The 17089-nt window shown below is 43.8% G+C and overlaps 1 protein-coding gene across 2 annotated transcripts in view; it reads right to left on the bottom strand.

The window, feature by feature from the left end:
- The window catches only part of LOC129823792 (unconventional myosin-VIIa-like), a 39451-nt gene that overhangs the window by 11815 nt on the left and 10547 nt on the right, over positions 1-17089 (bottom strand). For both annotated transcript variants that reach the window (XM_055882766.1, XM_055882767.1), the window contains 20 exons: positions 16860-17029; positions 13989-14132; positions 13594-13752; positions 13372-13464; positions 10075-10169; positions 9732-9816; positions 9020-9238; positions 8618-8827; positions 8069-8389; positions 7365-7514; positions 7057-7125; positions 6613-6737; positions 6285-6411; positions 6027-6146; positions 4724-4897; positions 3667-3894; positions 2972-3139; positions 2641-2758; positions 2364-2490; positions 1829-2001 (listed from right to left, as the gene is read on the bottom strand). In XM_055882766.1, coding sequence (XP_055738741.1) covers positions 1829-2001; positions 2364-2490; positions 2641-2758; positions 2972-3139; positions 3667-3894; positions 4724-4897; positions 6027-6146; positions 6285-6411; positions 6613-6737; positions 7057-7125; positions 7365-7514; positions 8069-8389; positions 8618-8827; positions 9020-9238; positions 9732-9816; positions 10075-10169; positions 13372-13464; positions 13594-13752; positions 13989-14132; positions 16860-17029 — 3075 coding nt within the window. The remainder of the gene's footprint in view (positions 1-1828; positions 2002-2363; positions 2491-2640; positions 2759-2971; positions 3140-3666; positions 3895-4723; positions 4898-6026; positions 6147-6284; positions 6412-6612; positions 6738-7056; positions 7126-7364; positions 7515-8068; positions 8390-8617; positions 8828-9019; positions 9239-9731; positions 9817-10074; positions 10170-13371; positions 13465-13593; positions 13753-13988; positions 14133-16859; positions 17030-17089) is intronic.

Genomic DNA, 17089 nt, shown 5'->3' with positions numbered 1-17089 from the left:
TGAAATATCACATGTACATAAGTATTCTGACTCTTTACTCAGTACTTTGTTGAAGCAACTTTGGCAGCGATCACAGCCTTGAGTCTTCTTGGATATGATGCTACAAGCTTGGTACACAAGTATTTGGGGAGTTTCTCCCATTCTTCTCAGCAGATCCTCTCAAGCTCTGTCAGGTTGGATGAGGAGCATGCTGCACAGCTATTTTCAGGTTTCTTCTTCAGAGATGTTCGATAGGGTTTAAGTCTGGGCTCTATGGACATTCAGAGACTTGTCCCGAAGCCACTCCTGCGTTGTCTTGAATTTGTGCTTGGGGCCGTTGTCCTGTTGGAAGGTGAACCTTCGCCACCGTCTGAAGTTCTGAGCAGGTTTTCATCAAGTATCCCTCTATACTTTGCTCCGTTCATCTTTCCCTCGATCCTTACTAGTCTCCCAGTCCATACCGCTGAAAAACCTCCCCACAGCATGATGCTGCTACCACCATGCTTCACCGTAGGGATGATGCCAGGTTTCCTCTAGACGTGATGCTTAGCATTCAAGCCAAAGAGCTCAATCTTCGTTTCATCAGACCAGAGAATCTTGTTTATCATGGTCTGAGAGTCTTTAGGTGCCTTTTGGCAAACTCCATGCGGGCTGTCATGTGCCTTTTACTGAGGAGTGGCTTACGTCTGGCCACTCTACCAAAAAGGCCTGATTAATGGAGTGCTGCAGAGATGGTTGTCCTTCTGGAAGGTTCTCCCATCTCCACAGAGGAACTCTGGAGCTCTGGCAGAGTGACCATCGGGTTCTTGGTCACCTCTCTGACCAAGGCCCTTCTCCCCCGATTGCTCAGTTTGGCTGAGCAACCAGCTCTTAGGAAGAGTCTTGGTGGTTCCAAACTCTTTCAACTTATGAATGATATAGGTCACTGTGTTCTTGGGGACCTTCAATGCTACATACATTTTTGGGTTACCTTCCTCGCATCTGTGCCTTGACACAATCCTGTCTCGGAGCTCTATGGACAATTCCTTCGACCCCATGGCTTGGTTTTTGCTCTGCCACGCACTGTCAACTGTGGGACCTTATTCAGACAGGTGTGTGCTTTTCGAAATCATGTCCAATCAATTGAATTTACCTCCAAGTGGATACAAGTGGACTCCAATCAAGTTGTAGAAACAGGATGCACCTGAGCTCAATTTCGAGTCTCATAGCAAAGGTTGTGAATACTTATGTAAATAAGGTATTCAGTTTTTATATTTTTTTATACATTTGCGAAAATGTCTTAACCTGTTTTTGCTTTGTCGTTATGTGGTATTGTGTGTAGCTTGATGAGGAAAACATTTTCATTTAATCCATTTCAGATTAAGGCTGAAACAAAATGTGAAAAAAGTCAAGGGGTCTGAATACTTTCCAAATGCTCTGTATATAAGAGAAACCATATTAGGTCGTGCATGATCCCCAGCCAAAAACACCTACTGTATATGAAGTGTTCTTTTAGGATGTTGTTTTCTGTTAAACACTGACTACCTACTACCTGTTCTTATCTGATGGGGACAAATACATTGTTTTCCACTACAATTTACAGCATTAGAATTCAATGGAAAAGATCCAGATACCCACCCCTCTTAAACAGTGCTACGCAGCATGGCCTTGACCCATCTCATCCAAATGGATGAACCTCAGTTATGAAGTGTCTGTAGATATACTAGTAAGTATTATGATTCTGACATACATCCATCTACTGTAACTTACCCTCTGTACCTCAGAGATACAAAGCTTAACAAACTTATCCAAAATCAGTGAACCTCAGCTGTGAGGTGAGTGATCAAGTGATTTATTGTCATATTCTTACCCTGTCTGTTGATGTCCTGCAGGGCTACTGCGTAGACGGAGCGCTCCCTCAGGCCCTCCAGGTACCACTGGATCAGGTCAGCCATCTCCCCTGCCTCCACAGACTGCAGTAGGAACTGCCCTCTCAGTGTGGCCAGGCTCACAGACTGACTGCTGTCGATCCTGCCGTCATCACTGATGAACATATGAAACGTATGTGAAATGTATATAATAACTTCATGGTGGATTGAATGTCGGTATGAGGGAGTATGTGAACCATGACGACCACCACCACCTGACAACTGAACAATAAACAGCCAGTGTATAAAACCAGGTTCTGGCTATGTATTCTGGGCCCTGTTAGAATACTTAAGAAATGCATCCTTCCTTGTTTCCTTGAGGTCAACAGACCTATAAGTGATTGGATAGCTGTGAGTAAGGTTATCACTCCATTACCTCAAAACCAACCAAATCAGATCAGTGATCACTTCGAAGGGAAGAAGGAAGGATGCATTTCTGACATATTTAAACAGGGCCTTGGTATAGCCTGTTCATACCTGGACTTGTTTACCCCAGTCACCTCTGGGTAGGGAAGCTCAAGGAGCTTCTTCTCTTTCTCATCCTGAAAGGAGATCCCATTCCAGTTGATGGCCACAATAAAATTGCTTTTGGATAGAGGAGGTCCTGTGGGTATACAAATACCTTAGTTATAAAATTGTCTTTGACAAATAAAATAAATACTTTGCCTGATTTAAACCAACTAAAAGCTTCATCATGAAAAATGATAGAAACTTCACTTGGTACATTATGCGGACATATTCCTGTTAGACTTACCTGACATTTGCGTAACCTCGTAGAACTTTGAGAAAAAGATGGGCCATTTCTGACGAGCGTAGTCGACCACATCCCCCTTCACGCTGTCTGTGCTCCTTCTGCTGTTTATGAAAGGACCCTGTGAGAATGATTAGGATCATTATTAGTTGAATAATTTTGTCTGGCATTAACTTTCCTTTATTCTACTTAACTTAACTTTTCAATGTAATTATTTATTTTACTTCGCTGAACTTTACTTGACAGGGATAGCACACTGAATAGCAGGAATTTTAGAACAGAATATACTACAGGTTGTCTGGCCATTACTTATTGCACCAGTGAGTAGCAGTACCTGTGTATGTGCTGTGGTGACCAGCTGAATCCATTTTCCTTGTGACTTGGTCTCAATAAGTTCAGTAGTGATGCATTCCCCCACCACCTTCTTGGCATTTTCTACACTGTTGGTTGACCCAAACGTCACATAGTAGTACATCGCTGCCAGCTGGACAAAGTCATCCTCCTGGATGACACAACAAATAAATACAAAGTCTGTTTAGGTCCAATGAATAAAGAAAGACAGTTTAGTTGTTTAGTTAATAGAATTTCCACCTCAAACATAAGCAGTCTTTATATCTTTTCTTTTTTTCAACAATAGTGGTAATTGATTTGTATTATTTGATGATTTCTTACATAGAGTTCAGTGAGACATTGTGACTCCTAAGATTCATGCTTGGTTCATGGTCAGCCTACCCTCGAGAGTAGTGGAGGCTACTTTCACAATGTCACCATCAGTGATATGATATCCACATTGTCTGGGTGGGTGGAGTCTTAGGCGGTGTACTGTTTTTTCCGATTGTGTTTTGCTTTTCATGTATTGTATATAATAACGCTTATTTTAATGTCTATATGGATGTGTAGTTTAATGTGTGTATTGGATTTTGATGTGTATTGTTGAAATAAACAGGGCTCATCTGGAAAAGAGACCTTGGTCTCAGCATTGACTCCCTGTCAAAATAAAGGTTCAAAAAAATAAATAAAACGACGCACCTTCTCAGAATGGTACTCCCCAGACTTGAGGCCTCTGATGACCTGTCTGTAGATGAGATCCGTGCTGACGGCATCTATCGAGGAATCGTGCCAGGGCGTAAACAACTCCTTGCGGAAGTAGAGTCTCCAGGAGGCATGCTGCTCCTCCTCGCCGTTCCGCCTCACTTCCTGCTCGCACTGCGAGATAGCGTCCATCACGTGTTTCCCACCACTGCCCAGGGACCACACCTGGAAAAAACCACAGTGTCAAAACATGTCAGGGCTAGTCAAAACATGTCAGAGCTAGTCAAAACATGTAACAGGGCTAGTCAAAACATGTCAGAGCTAGTCAAAACATGTCACAGGCCTAGTCAAAACATGTCAGAGCTAGTCAAAACATGTCACAGGCCTAATCAAAATATGTCAGAGCTAGTCAAAACATGTCAGAACTAGTCAAAACATGTCACAGGCCTAGTCAAAACATGTCAGAGCTAGTCAAAGCAAGTCAATGTTGGTCAACTTCTGAAAGCTAGTGAAGATGCTAATAAATGGTAGTCAAATGTTATCAAGTCAATGTTGTCCCATTTCAATCTCAATATTGAACTGACACTGAATGAGCAACTTCAAAGGCATGATGCCCAGTACCCAGGACACCACAGTTAGGTATCCCCTTGCCATGCGACTAAGAAGAGTACCTATTGACACTGTTGTATTTATTATGTATCTTCTTTGTCAATACAGATGTAGGACCTTCATTTGATCACCCTGTTGCAGGAGAACTTTCCTGTAATTCAGGAGATTTCAAACTTGTACTGTATTTGAGTTGTAAAAAAAGCTTCTGGAGTTTGTAATATCCACTTAGAAATTACAGACTTGTTTTTCCCTTACGAAAAATATATCAACTCCTACAAAAATATCCATGAATTATAATCCACATAATAATTCACATTTCCTGTTGCTGCAGGATTATTTTCCTGCTGTAGCAAACTGGCTAAAATTAAGATCCTACATCTATCTGTATGTACTCATTTTAGTTGCATGGCTAGGTATCCCCAAAACCCTTGGGGGTTTCCTTCACCTTCTCATAGAAGCCGATGTAAAGAGAGAATCCGTAGGTATCCTTGATGTTGACTTTCTTGGCCAGAGCCTGGCACACCTCAGCAGAGGTACAGGCTGAGTCAACAGGCAGGCTGACACTAAGGCCGTCCATCAGGGCCACAGATACTTGTGTGGGCTTCTTGGTCTTGACGGCCTACATGTGGGAAGGTGGAGACATGGGAATAATTAGTCCTTGCAGTATAATTTACTACTTACTACAGGACCCATATTGCTCTGTACTGCACACATACGGTTTTGGTGTCCTGTCTCCTTACTAATACAGTCACTGACATAAGATTCATTGTAAGATCACATAATTCGTCAATTGTACACAAGGTCGAACCGAACATTGACTTCCATTTATCCCAACCCTTCCAAAAGACACATATAGGGGTTGGACAGGTTGGAACAGGAGGCTACCACACTGGGCCCCCGTGGAGCAGTTGTTGTGTGGGGTTAAGTGCCTTGCTCAAGGGCACAACGGTAGGCAATAGCATCTAGTATTTGATACCAGCAACACTCTGGTTGCCAGCTCACTTCCCAACAGATTTTTCCTGTCAGATCCAGGATTCGAACAGGAAATCCTCCGGTTGCTGGCTCACCTCTCTAACCGCTAGGCTACCTGCCGCCATAAAGATATGTCGGCAGAGCAAAAACAGATAATCGATTTCATATGTTGGAGTAGGTGGGATATTAGCAGTGGTTGGCGCATGTAGCTGTAGTTTAGAAACTGTCTCTCACATAACTCTGATGCGACCTCTCATCATTTAACATGAGAGCCAGTCTGTTTCTAAGCAGTCAATGTATTGTTGTCTGACCAAACCTGCTCTGATGGGGATTTCAAGACAACTGGGAACTCAGAAAATTACGAGGTCAAATCATGACATCAGTCAGAAAGTCGGAGCTCTAGAAAGAGGCCTAAGTTGGAATTCCGAGTTGGATGACCGTTCGAAACAATTTTTCCTAATCTGAGCATTCCCGAGTTCCCAGTTCTCTTGAACGCACTGAAGTCGGAAGTCAGAGATTTCCGAGTTCCCAGTTCTGAGTTCCCAGTTGTTTTGAACGCGACATTTGTCATGAATACTGTCCATGACCTGTAGTGTTGATACTGCTTAACAGCAGCAGTAGTCGACACCTAGCGACATCGTCAAGAGATTTGAGATTCTTTGGCTAGGGTGTTGGACCCGGGTTTGAGTCCTGACAGGCCTACCCCTTCAATTCTGTTGCATTGTGTCAGAAGGGAGATGGCACTCAGATGAGTATGTCTCTGTCATGGATCTTACCTGGAGCTCTATCCAACAAGGCAGTTCGCCTCGCTCCCCATTGGCCACGATGCGACGCAGGCGCTCAGCACAGTACGGACCATAGCTACTTGGCCCTCTGCGCAGGAAGCTCTCCAGATACTGTGGAATAGAATAGAATTACAGTGTATGTAATTGATTGAGTGGGGCCTGTGTTATAAATTCAGTATGACTATACTTAAAAACACAGCGTCTTAAGACATACAGCCACAGGTGAAAAAACGTCAACTTTAGCCTGACCTGCATAAGGAGTTCTGTTGGGGGGAAGATACCAAGACAGATGGACAGGAGGACCCAGCCTCTGAGGGAACTCTTCTGGTTCTTATTGTTCACCAGCTGTTTAATGATCTGACAATATATCTCATCCCTACACGGACAGACAGGGCTCAAGTTAGCTATCTATCAGTTTTGATTGGATCCAATTCATTTGCATTGCAAATGTAGCTGTAATCCTTTATTAGTTCTGAATGAAACAGTTTTGGGATGACAAACAAATTACTTTTGTAGACATCATTAACTGGGAAATATGTGAGTAACATTGTTTACGTGTTGTAATTCGGTTTGTTACCTTATATCTCGTCTGGATAGGGCGTATCCAACAATAATGTGCAGTTTTTCCAGGTCGGATATTGGCCGATCCAAAGTGCGCCCCTCTCCAATTAGAATGTCTTTGTCCTCCGTCATAGTCTCTGGCTGGAGGAGATGAGGAGCACAACGAGACAATTAGCCGGTTTAGTCTGGAGCGGATACAGCTTATCCTATATGCCTTTTCTTCGCATGTTAGGAAAACTTAGACAGCATGTTAGGAGAAATGACTTAGTAGTTTAGGAGAATTAGATTAAGGTTAGGAAAAGAGTAGGGTTAGCTAAAATGCACAACAACAAAAAAATCTACTTTTGACATCAATTTCACATAAACTGTATCCCATCTGGACAATTAGCCTGTGTTGTTACATCATGGATATTCAGACTCATTTTAGTTCTGAGGACAAAATAATGTGTATGTAACATACCTCATCTATAATGGCCGATGCTTTTCTGTTCCCCATTCCTTCTTTCTTTCTATTTTTCCTTAGTATTTTCTGATGGAAAAATGTATATGACGAATTAGACATCTGACAAACTGTTGAGTGGGTGAATTCAGTCAGCAAAAACTCAGTACAATAGGAAACTATTAGAAACACACAAAATGACACAAGTGTCTATTGTCATCACATTAAGGGAATCAGTGAGTAGCGATATTTTTCCTATTGCCCGTCAGGGATGAATAAAGTCCTATTGAACTGAGTTGAATATAAGGTTAAGTCCTAATGTTCAGTACCTGATCCAGGCCCACCAGATTGCTGAGCCTCCTGTTCTGTCTCTGGCCAAGGTTCTTCTGGATGACGGTGGAGGGCTCCTGGTTGATCTGTTTAGGCTCAGCGATGTCCCCCATGAACCTCAAGATGATCCACCACACTGTCAGACAGGCCTGGAGAGGAGCAGAGAGGAGCAGAGAGGAGCGGAGAGGAGCGGAGCAGAGAGGAATGGAGATGAGAGGAGCGGAGAGGAGTGAAGAGGAGAGGAGAAAGTGGGGAATGGAAGGGAAAAGAAAAGAATGAGGTGAAGTGAGGAACAAAACAAAAACAGCAGGAGGAAAATGAGGGAGGAGGAGAGGAGAATTAAGAAATAAGGCCCGGGGGGGGGGGTGGTATTTGGCCAATATATTACGGCTACGGGCATGTTCTTAGGCACGACGCAACACGGAGTACCTGTATACAGCTCTTAGCCGTGGTATATTGGCCATGTACCACAAACCCCAGAGGTGCCTTATTGCTATTATAAACTGGTTACCAATTTAATTAGAGCAGTAAAAAGGCATGTTGTGTTATACCCGTGGTGTATGGTCTGATATGCCACGGCTTTCAGACAATCAGCACTCAGTGCTCGAACCACCCAGTTTATAATGTGGAAAATGTGAAGAAAAATGCCATCCTTGCTTTGGATCCCTCTGAGAGACACAGAAGCCTGATGTTGACTTCTCACCAGTGTGTCCCCCTCGTCCTCGTGGTAGAGCAGGGGCTGCCGCAGCCTCTGGGTTATGTGACTGTGGGTAGCAGAGCCCTGGAAGTGCAGAGCACTGAACTTGATGAAGGAGAACTCCTCATCCTCATCATTGTACTCCACCACTGGTAGCTCCACTGGTACTGGTGCTGGTGCAGGAGTTGGTTCAGTCCGAGCTAGTACTGGTACTGGTATTGGTACTTGTACTACTACCGGAGCTGGGATTTCTACTGGGCTCTCATCTTGACTCTCCTCTCGGCTCTCCTCAGTCACCTCTGGGATTGTTCGCGTTCTCTCCAAGTCCTGAGGACGGATAGGGAGAGTGCAGTTGGATACTCAGTTTCTTTTTTCTTTGAGTTGGAGAGAATAGTAGAATATTATAATGCTTCTTCAATGAGAAGAGACGATTAGGTAGATGTGGTCATTCTGTTAGCAGTGTTCATCACTGAGGTAATAAGACATATAAGACTATAGCAAATGGAAACATATGTTGATATGACATTAAGATCCACCATTGGTTGTGAGCATCACCTCAAAGCCCTCTGGAGCCGGGCCCTCCCGCCCTCCTACTGACACTTTGTGGGGCAGGAATTCAAACATGGTTTCCACCATTTCCTGCTCACTGACTGGCTCTGGCTCGGCAGCAGCCTGTTGTGATTGGCTGAGGACCTCCTCTAGCCTCCGCTGGAGCTCTGCGGCTGTCTGCTCCCTCGTCTCCCGCTCCCGGGCTGATAGGAATGCCTAACACAGACACACACACATACACACAGATATATTGAACTTGCACACAGGTGCAAAAACAGGCTTACACACACACACACACATACACACACACACACACACACACACACAGAGATATATTGCATTTGCACACAGGTGCAAAAACAGGCTTGCAATCACACACACACACTTTTCTCAAATGTCAGAACTCACATCTGTTCTTATCTTGTTGGTGGTCTTCCTAGCCAGCATGCCTCTGGTGTGTGCCTGGAGGACAGTCACAGCTTTTCTCTTGCTCTTATAACTCTTCCTGGCCAGGTACCCGCGCACCTGGGACTGCATAGTGACGGCCGCCGCCAGCTCCTTCAAGTAATGCAGCCGGGACAGACGACCACGGATCTTAGACTGCAGACGCTGAAAGCCGCGCTGGAGCTAGTCGAACAAGACGGAGAGGAGGATAAATTATGTTTGTAGAAGGTAAATGTGAGCAGCAGAGAGAAAACCGAAAGATATGTTAAAAGCTGATCCAGCCTATAAAAAAAAGAACATTTGAAAATCTCTATCAGCACAATAATGTGCACTCCTTAGCTAGGGCATTTAATCAATATCATCCCAGTTTGTCTACAAAAGTGTATCTGAGTTGACTCCTTACCAGTGTTGTGGTGTACTAAACTATATGTAGTTCAACTAGTAATTTAATAGTATTTTGCTGTAGCTTGGTGGTAGTTGAACTCAATTCAAATATTGGTAGTGTTTTCAGTATTTAATTACTTTTTACCATGTAGTGGTGTAGCTAAATACTGGAACTTCACACTCATTTTTTGGCAAAAAGAGGAGAAAATATTGGTAAAGTAGACAAAAATTGTCTTTCTTTTTCGGCATTAGACCTCCCTAATCGCCACTTGAAACTTAATCAGTGACTTACCTTTCTATATTGTCTCTTGTCTTTGTAACCTCTCCAATGCTTCTGTATCACCACCACGGCTCTCCTTTTCTTTACAAAGCTCTTCCTACAAGAGGAATAGATTTCAACAAAACATCAATAGTGCAGACTGTAAGAACTACTGTATTAAAATAATAGTAACAACTGTATGTAACTCTGTGGTAAACCTTTAGATTGGGGTATTGTCAGTGACCACTGCCAGTGTGCAATGTAATGTCTTACAACATCCCAAACATTGAAGCCCCTGTGTCAGGTATGACATGTCGCATGCCATTTTCTATCCTGTGTTCCTTCCAAGCTGTGTGTCTCAGTGTTCCTCATTTACCTGTCTCTGTGGCCAAGAATGACCCTCTGGATGATGAGGGCTTTCCTGTTGAGCTCTCGCTCTCTTTCCCACTCCAGTAGGGAGTCATGGGCATCCTGAATGGGAAGAGGGTGGAGACAGGTTATAGACGACTAATGTGGACCTTTTCAAAAACATAGACCAACATCATTGAAACATATTCGAATTGCTTTAAGTGACATTTGGGATTCCATCACTGCTGTTATAACATGGCTGCTCTTCCAAGATGGCGTAGTAGTGCAGACGTGTTTTGTTCGTCCTCTCGTGTACTTTGGTATTTTTCGTCCTTTTTTGTATATATTTCAATTTTATTTTCAATCTCTTTTCCATTTTAAATCAGTTATACCTTCCGGAAACTTGCCTCACCCAATGTGATACGGAACCGCATTTTTTTTTTTTTTACCTTATAGCCAGAACCACCTAGCCATCAGAAGCTAGCCATCAGAAGCTAACCAGCTAATTCAGGATGCCCATATTAAGTCATTGTTAGCCACTGCTAGCGGCCTTTACCTTCTGCACAGATACCAGCCCTTTTTTTAGCCTGGATAATACTTGCCAGCCTACCAGTATCGGACAGTTTCTCCACTACAACGCCGGATTCCTGCGGTAAACCCTGGACCATTACTCCTGATCTTCACAGCTAGCTAGCTGCCACCGAGTGACCCAGTACCGAAGCTAGCCCTGAGCCAGGCCAGGCCCACCTCCCGGCCTACTCAGTTGTTCACCCGGACTCCACCCAAACATGGCTAGAATCCACTACTCCACTGGATCCTTGCCGTAAGCTCTGGACCTTGGCACCGGATCACCGCTGCTACCGAGTGGCTATAGTGGCTAACGCCCCTGCCCCGAAGCTAGCACCAGTTAGCCGTGAGCCAGGCGCATCTCCCGGCTAGCCAACTAAATTACTACAACTACAATTCCTCTTTCGCCATCTGGCTTGGATCCTTTGTCGACATGGTGCCCCCCCCCCTCCCCTCCACTCCCAGCTGTGCCCTGGACACCATATGTGAATTCATCGCCCCCCATCTAGCTTCAGAGTTTGTTCTGTTAGGTGACCTTAACACCCCGTGACCGGCTCGGAAACCTGATTGCATAGTGGGGAAGGTACGTGGGACTCGAAATGGTCAGTGATCTGTTTATTAACTTGGCTTTTGAAGACTTTAGAGAGGCAGAGCAGGATAGATATAGGTCTATAGCAGTTTGGGTCTAGAGTGTCGCCCCCTTTGAAGAGGGGGATGACTGCGGCAGCTTTGCAATCTTTAGGGATCTCGGACAGTATGAAAGAGAGGTTGAATAGGCTGGTAATAGGGGTTGCAACAATGGTGGCGGATAGTTTTAGAAAGAGAGGGTCCAGATTATCTAGCCCAGCTGATTTGTACGGGTCCAGGTTTTGCAGCTCTTTCAGAACATCTGCTATCTGGATTTGGGTGAAGGAGAAGCTGGGGAGGCTCGGGCGAGTAGCTGTGGGGGTTGGAGTAGCCAGGAGTCAGGCATGGCCAGCCATAGAGAAATGCTTATTGAAATTTTGATTATCATGGATTTATCGGTGGTGACCGTGTTACCTAGCCTCAGTGCAGTGGGCAGCTGGGAGGAGGTGCTCTTGTTCTCCATGGACTGTACAGTGTCCCAAAACTTTTTGGAGTTAGAGCTACAGGATGCAAATTTCTGCTTGAAAAATCTAGCCTTTGCTTTCCTGACTGACTGTGTGTATTGGTTCCTGACTTCCCTGAACAGTTGCATATCGCGGGGACTATTCGATGCAATTGCAGTCCGGTTCTGGAGTTAACCAATCTGTTCTTAGTTCTGCATTTTCTGAAAGGGGCATGCTTATCTAAGATGGTGAGGAAATTCATTTTAAAGAACGACCAGGCACCCTCGACTGACGGGATGAGGTCAATATCCTTACAGGATACCCGGGCCAGGTCGATTAGAAAGGCCTGCTCGCAGAAGTATTTTAGGGAGCGTTTGACAGTGATGAGGGGTGGTCGTTTGACCGCGGACCCATAGCGGATACAGGCAATAAGGCAGTGATCGCTGAGATCCTGATTGAAAACAGCAGAGGTGTATTTGGAGGGCAAGTTGGTCAGGATAATGTCTATGAGGGTGCCCATGTTTACGGATTTAGGGTTGTACCTGGTGAGTTCCTTGATGATTTGTGTGAGATTGAGGGCATCTAGCTTAGATTGTAGGACTGTCGGGGTGTTAAGCATCCCCATACTGAACTGACAAATGGAGAAGATTGAAATACTGCTAGTCTTTGCTAGCCTTTGGCTTAGTCTCTGCTAGCCTTTGGTTTAGTCTCGCTAGCCTAGCATGAGAATGAAAAAGGGCCATTTGATTCAAAACTAGCAATCTTCTCCCATTTGTCAGTTCGGATACTGGCATAACTAGGAGTACAGCGTCATCTTCCACCCTTGGATTGTTACGCTCGTTGAAAGATGAAGACCAAGGTGCAGCGTGGTAGGCGTACATTTTTATTTTATTAAAATGACACCAAAAAACAACAAAATACAAAAACGAACATAAAGCTATATGCAGTGCAGAAAGCAACTACACACAAACAAGATCCCACAACTGAAGGTGGGAAGAAGGGCTGCCTAAGTATGATCCCCAATCAGAGACAACGATAGACAGCTGCCTCTGTGTCACGGCCGTTTAAAGGAGTGGACCAAGGCGCAGCGTTTTGAACGTACATACTTGTTTATTTAACGATGTCGCCAACAAAACAATAAACAACCAACCGACACGTGAAGCCAACGCTCACAGGCAACTAAACATGGACAACTACCTACAAAACCAACATGGAAAATGGCAACCTAAATAGGCTCCCCAATCAGAGACAACGATAAACAGCTGTCTCTGATTGGGAACCCATTCAGGCCACCATAAACCTACATACCCCTAGACAATACAAATCCCCATAGATAACCAAAAAACCCTAGACAAAACAAAAACCCCTAGACAATACAAAAACTAATCAAACCACCCTTGTAACACCCTGACCTAACCAAATAATAAAGAAATCAAATATAACTAAAGTCAGGGCGTGACACTCTGATTGGGAACCATACCCAGCCAACAAAGAAATAGACAAACTAGAATGCCCACCCAAATCACACCTGGACCTAACCAAATAGAGAAATAAAAAGGCTTTCTAAGGTCAGGGCGTGACATGGATTGAGGTACGTTTTCAAGCCATATCCTTCCCCGGCTGGGTGGTGTACACATTACGGCTTAGAATCATTTGACTTGGACAGGAAAATCTAGGTTTAACTGCACCTTTAGGAAGATCTTAGTCGTGCCGATCTTCCAGTCGTCATGTCCTGTGATCACGGCCTTGCAAATGGCAATACAGCAGGCTGATGCTGACTCCTGGGTTAGGAGAGGGAGGACGATATAAAACTAAAAGCAACAACAACTTTGGAGATTTGAATGCTAACAAATATCATTATTTCTGTCATCTTTATCATCATCATCATATTCTAAATATTAATGTCTTACAGTTTTGGGGTCACAGACGGTTGTCTTCAGGAGCACTCTGTACCGCTGCAGAAACTGCTTGAACGTGTGACGGATTGGATATCCCAGTTTTCGGATTCTGATGGTATCAATCATTCCAGAATACCGCAGCTGACGTATGCACAGGTCTCTGTCAAAACACTGAGGAAGACAGAGACATTCATAAGCTTGTTTTAGTAGAGTAGAGTGCACTGTAGGATGGAAAAAGGGGACTTCCGTGGAATTGTAAAATGTTTATGGTGTGAAACTGCCATTCTACCTAACCACATTTTTTCTGTTTTGTGTGAGTTTGACCTCCACCGATTGTGATATTGCACCATCAATGAATCCTGTCTCGCTGTATCTGGCCCAGTGCTACAAATGGCTGTCTTATTCACCATGGACTTCTTGTTGTCGTTGGGCTTGAAGCAGCGGATAAAGTGTGGCTGGCAGATGGACAGGGCCTTCATGAGGGAGTCCAGGGACTGGCGGAACTGACCGCTCAGCGTGGACACCTGTTTCCTGCCGTCCGTCTGGGCCGCCTTTGAGGAGAAAGATCACAATGTCATCTGTGTGGAATTTTGGACCGTTGTCAGTGACCATATATATAGGAAAGCCACGTGGAGAAACTGGAATTCCCCCAGTGCAATACTTTTTAGATGACCCTAAATCTAACCATTGGATGTTACCAAAGCACAGATTACTTGATGAATAATGGATAGATAATGTATGAATAATGAATAATACTGCTAATCTACATGAAATACGGAAACCCTTAGCTTTTGTTTTTGGTGAATATATACTGAACAAAAATATAAACGCAACATGTAAAGTGTTGGTCCCATGTTTCATGAGCTGAAATAAAAGATACCCGAAATCTTCTGTACACACAAAAAAACATAGTTCTCTCAAATGTTGTGCACAAATATGTTTATATCCCTGTCAGTGAGCATTTCTTCTTTGCCAAGATAACCAGTCCACCTGACAGGTATGGCATATCAAGAAGCTGATTAACTTCATTAGCATACTGTTTTTGTCCAGAATAATGGATGACTGATGTGCCCTAAGTAAACAGCCTGTTACTGAGGCCCAGAAGCTAGGATATACATATACTTGGTAGCATTCAATGGAGAACACTCTGAAGTTTCTAAAACTATTAAAATAATGTCTGTGAGTGTAACAAAACTGATATGGCAGGCAAAAACCTGAGGAAAATCCATCCAGAATTATTTTTGAGGTCACAGGCTATTTGCTTGCCAGGCCAGTGCTTGCCTATGGGAAATACAAATAGATAGGACCCAGAATGCAGTTCCTATGGCTTCCACTAGATGTCAACAGTCTTTTTTGAAAAATGAACAAGTAGTTTGAAGAACTACAAGGTGTCTCTCATTAGAAAAGTGGTCTTGTTGGCACGTGAATGAGGTGCCCACTCTTCATTATTTATCTTCCCTATTGAACATACTATTCTCTGTCTTAAATATTATTGTTTATTTAGATATTAGAGTACCTGAGGATTAATTAGAAACATCGTTTGACTTGTGGACGAACTTTGCTGGTAACTTTTTGGATTTGTTTGTATGCATGTTGAAAGAGTGGATTACTGAGATCATTGGCGCCAACTAAACTGACTTTTTTGAATATTAAGAAGGACTTTATTGAACAAAACGACCATTCATTGTGTAGCTGGGACCCTTGGGATTGCAAACAGAGGAAGATCTTCAAAGGTAAGTGATTTATTTAATCGCTATTTGTGATTTTGTGAAGCCTGTGCTGGTTGAAAAAGTATTTTGGTGTGGGGTGCTGTCCTCAGATAATCGCATGGTATGCTTTCGCCATAAAGCTTTTTTGAAATCAATCTTTTTTGAAATCTGGATTAACAAGAAGTTAAGCTTTTAAATGATGTATGACACTTGTATTTTCATGACTGTTTAATATTACAATTTTTGTATTTTGAATTTCGCGTTCTGCAATTTCACCGGATGTTGTCGTAGGTGTCCCGCTAGCTGTTCATGCGCCAAAAGAGGTTAAACATGTACACCTTGTGCTGGGGACAATAAAATGCCACTCTAACATTTGCAGTTTTGTCACACAACATAATGCCACAGATGTCTCAAGTTTTGAGGGACCGTGCAATTGGTATGCTGACTGCAGGAATGTCCACCAGAGCTGATGCCAGAGAATTGAATGTTCATTTGTCTACCATATGCCCCCTCCAACGTCATTTTAGAGAATTTGGCAGTACGTCCAATCGGCCTCACAACTACAGACAACGTGTAACCACGCCAGCCCAGGACCTCCACATCCAGCTTCTTCACCTGCAGGATCATCTAAGACCAGCCACCCTGACAGCTGATGAAACTGTGGGTTTGCAAAACCCAAGAATTTCTGTACAAACTGTCAGAAATCGTCTCAGGGAAGCTCATCTGCGTGCTCGCCATCCTCACCAGGGTCTTGATCTGACTGCAGTTCGGCGTTGGAGAAGTGAATCCCGGTTTTAACTGTACCGGGCAGATGGCAGACAGCCTCTATGGCGTTGTGTGGGCGAGCGGTTTGCTGATGTCAATGTTGTGAACAGAGTGTCCCATGTTTATGGTATGGGCAGGCATCAGCTACGGACAATGAACACAATTGCATTTTATAGATGGAAATTTGAATGCACGGAGATACCGTGACGAGACCCTGAGGCCCATTGTCCCGCCATTCAGCAGCCACCATCTCCTCATGTTTCAGCATGGTAATGCATGGCCCCATGTCACAAGGATCTGTACACAATTCCTGGAAGCTGAAAATGTCCCAGCCTGCGTACTCACCAGAAATGTCACCCATTGACCATGTTTGGGATGCTCCGTATTGACCTGTACGACAGCATGTTCCAGTTCCTGCCAATATCCAGCAACTTCGCACAACCATTGAACGAAGTCGTACAACATTCTACAGGCCACAATCAACAGCCTAATAAACTCTATGTGAAGGAGATGTGTCGCGCTGCATGAGGCAAATTGTGGTCACACCAGATACTAACTGGTTTTCTGATCCAAGCCCCTACCTTTTTTTAAAAGTATCTGTTACGAACAGATGCGTATCCGTATTCCTAGTCATGTGAAATCCATAGATTAGGGCCTAAATTATTTATTTCAATTGACTGATTTTCTTATATGAACTGTAACTCAGTAAAATCTTTGAAATTGTTGCATGTTGCGTTTTATATTTTGATTCAGTGTAGCTAACAGGAGTTGGATAGAATCCAAATAATAACAGCAGCTACAAACCCGTAGAGAGCTCTTGGGTGTCATAAGGATCCTGTTGTTGCTGGCAGGGTTCTTCACTACATTAGCACTGAGCTGCGTCTCAAAGATATGTCTCAGCAGCTTGTTGGTGGTCGTGTCAATCAACTTGATCATGTCAGAGCTGAGAGTATCTCTGTTCTTCTCCAGGAATCCTGGACAAAAAACATACAGGATCAAATAGTGAGTAAAAAAACACATATTCCTGTGTCCCA

Source organism: Salvelinus fontinalis, chromosome 26, assembly GCF_029448725.1.
Source record: "Salvelinus fontinalis isolate EN_2023a chromosome 26, ASM2944872v1, whole genome shotgun sequence".
In the NCBI taxonomy this organism is placed as follows: Eukaryota; Metazoa; Chordata; class Actinopteri; order Salmoniformes; family Salmonidae; genus Salvelinus; species Salvelinus fontinalis.
The sequence above is the reverse complement of the archived record's forward strand: the minus strand, read 5'-3'. Positions and strand labels throughout refer to the sequence as shown.